This window comes from Chrysochloris asiatica, unplaced genomic scaffold (assembly GCF_000296735.1).
Source record: "Chrysochloris asiatica unplaced genomic scaffold, ChrAsi1.0 scaffold00078, whole genome shotgun sequence".
NCBI classification, from domain to species: Eukaryota; Metazoa; Chordata; class Mammalia; order Afrosoricida; family Chrysochloridae; genus Chrysochloris; species Chrysochloris asiatica.
In genome coordinates, this window is record NW_006408596.1 from 5,803,807 (window position 1) to 5,805,908 (window position 2,102).

General features: G+C 41.8%; 1 protein-coding gene across 1 annotated transcript in view; it reads right to left on the bottom strand.

Annotated features, from left to right (window-relative positions):
- The window catches only part of BRAP (BRCA1 associated protein), a 33,905-nt gene that overhangs the window by 2,431 nt on the left and 29,372 nt on the right, over positions 1-2,102 (bottom strand). The window contains exon 11 of the mRNA XM_006865426.1: positions 1,371-1,474. Within this exon, the coding sequence (XP_006865488.1) occupies positions 1,371-1,474 (104 nt within the window). The remainder of the gene's footprint in view (positions 1-1,370; positions 1,475-2,102) is intronic.

Consider the following 2,102-nt stretch of genomic DNA (forward strand, 5'->3'; position numbering starts at 1 on the left):
CCTGTTATAGGGTTTCTAAGGAGCAGCTGGTGAGCTTGAACCACTGACCTTGCAGTTCAAACCGGCTTTGTAGTCAAGCGCATTCACACACAGCACCACACCAGGACTCCATTTGGAAAGCTAATGCATCAGACTGCAAAGTTGTTTGAACTGCAAGGTCGAGGTGGTTTAAGCTCACCAGCTGCTCCATAGAAACCCTACACAGGGACTTATGGGTCAGAATTGACTCCATGTCACTTAACAACAACAACATACAGGGTCAATATGAGTTGGAACTGACTCAATGACACTTAATAACAACAAAGCCAAAAATTAAGTAATTAATTATAAGTTTAAGGAAACATGTAATTAAAATATAAAAATTTTTGGTGAACTTTTTGAAGCATTTTCGTATTATATGTAACTGTAGTTAAAAGGAAAAAAAAAAAGAGAGAGATAATGCTTAGTATTACTTTATTTTTGTGGGAAAAAATCACATATGTGAGCTGTTCATTTACTCAGAACAACAGACCTAGAAGGGCAAATACTCAACTTTCCTGTTAAAAATGGTTCTCTCAACAACAGTCTACAGGGGAAGGGAAGTGACAGAGGGCTTCCAGCATTAATGGGTTCATACAGTTTAACTTGTCAAGGGGCTGAAAGCATGGGAGAATATTCCATTTTGATTTCTAGTAATGGTGCAGTATTATTTTTACAACAGTTAAATAAAACCAACTCACTTCACAATAGGGAAAGTGGTGACAAGAGTACAAGAATTCTGTACTTTCTCTCGGCAAGTGTTCTATAAATGTAAATGTACTCCAAAATTTAAATTTACATCCCCCTCCCCAACCTTCCTTGAGGAACAAAGATCTCACATTTTTTCCATTTGCAGGGAAGTAAAATTCCAACTATCTTTGCAGGTCCAAATAGAGCCAGAAAGGTAATTTCAATCAGCTGCAACTATCCAAATTAGAGCAGCGGAGTATGTAGTTGCCATGTTGGAAATGTTTTTTTTTTGCTTCAAATTCAACATCTCTGGCCTTTAATTCCTGCCCAAGGCCAGAGCACACGTCATCTCCAGCTTGGGCGTAATCTCTTTTCTAAGTGCCAGTACTCAGCCTCAGGGCTCGGAGGGGTCTCAGGACCGGTGCCATGGCACATATGTGAACACACCAGGAAGCACAGAGACACCAGAAAACACTGGGCTCCACATGGCATCTATCTGGCACCAAACACTACATAGGAAATCAAAACAGGTTTGTTCCTCATATAGGGAGACCCCTGAAAACCTGTTGATGCAAATGCTTGAAAACAGGGTCAGTTTACTTAGGAATACAGAGCCTGTCACTATAAAACTGTGAGTTTAGAAACAGATCAGTTATACCTACTTTCTTTCCACAGTCTGCTTTTCCTTTAGGAGATCATTTAATCTGTGTTCCAGGTTATCACACTTCTCAATGGTTTCTTTAAATTTGGTCTTCATGTTGTTAATCTGGAAGAGCCAAGAGAGAGTGGTCTCGTTTCATAAAGGCAAAGTTCTGTGTTCTCTGGAGCTAGCTTTGGAACAATCCTTCCCTCCCACCCCATATGATCTGTTTTTAACTTTGAAAGATCAAACTTTGAAAAGGTGAGAATCACTGGAAAGAATTTCTGTTACAGGAATAAAAATGTTGAAAACTCCTGTTTGTATGATTTCTTATTCTGTCGGGAGCCAGGGATCTCCAGCTCCTAAGTCTCAGCAGAACCACTCACAGTGAGAGCTTCCAGATGGAACACAGAAGGGGGCTGCCACAACTCCCACCCTGAACTAGCTTTTCTCCTTCTGAGATTCCATTCCACAAATTATGCACTGGTGGAGAACAAACAAGATGGCGGATCGGGTGGAAGTGCAGTAAAGGAGCTCCGTCAGCAACAACACAGAATACCCAACCAAGCAGGCTCAGGAGATGGTCCCAGAACTCTGACCCACATATAAAGGAATATTTAGAAGGTTGGAAGGCTTACAGCTGGGGGAATTTGTGGCAGAAGCAAGAAATCCATAGCTTTCTAATCCGAGATGCTCAGCTGCTCCACGAGCCGCCATCTTGGGTGAGACCAAGCAGGGGAAGGATCGGTGCGGC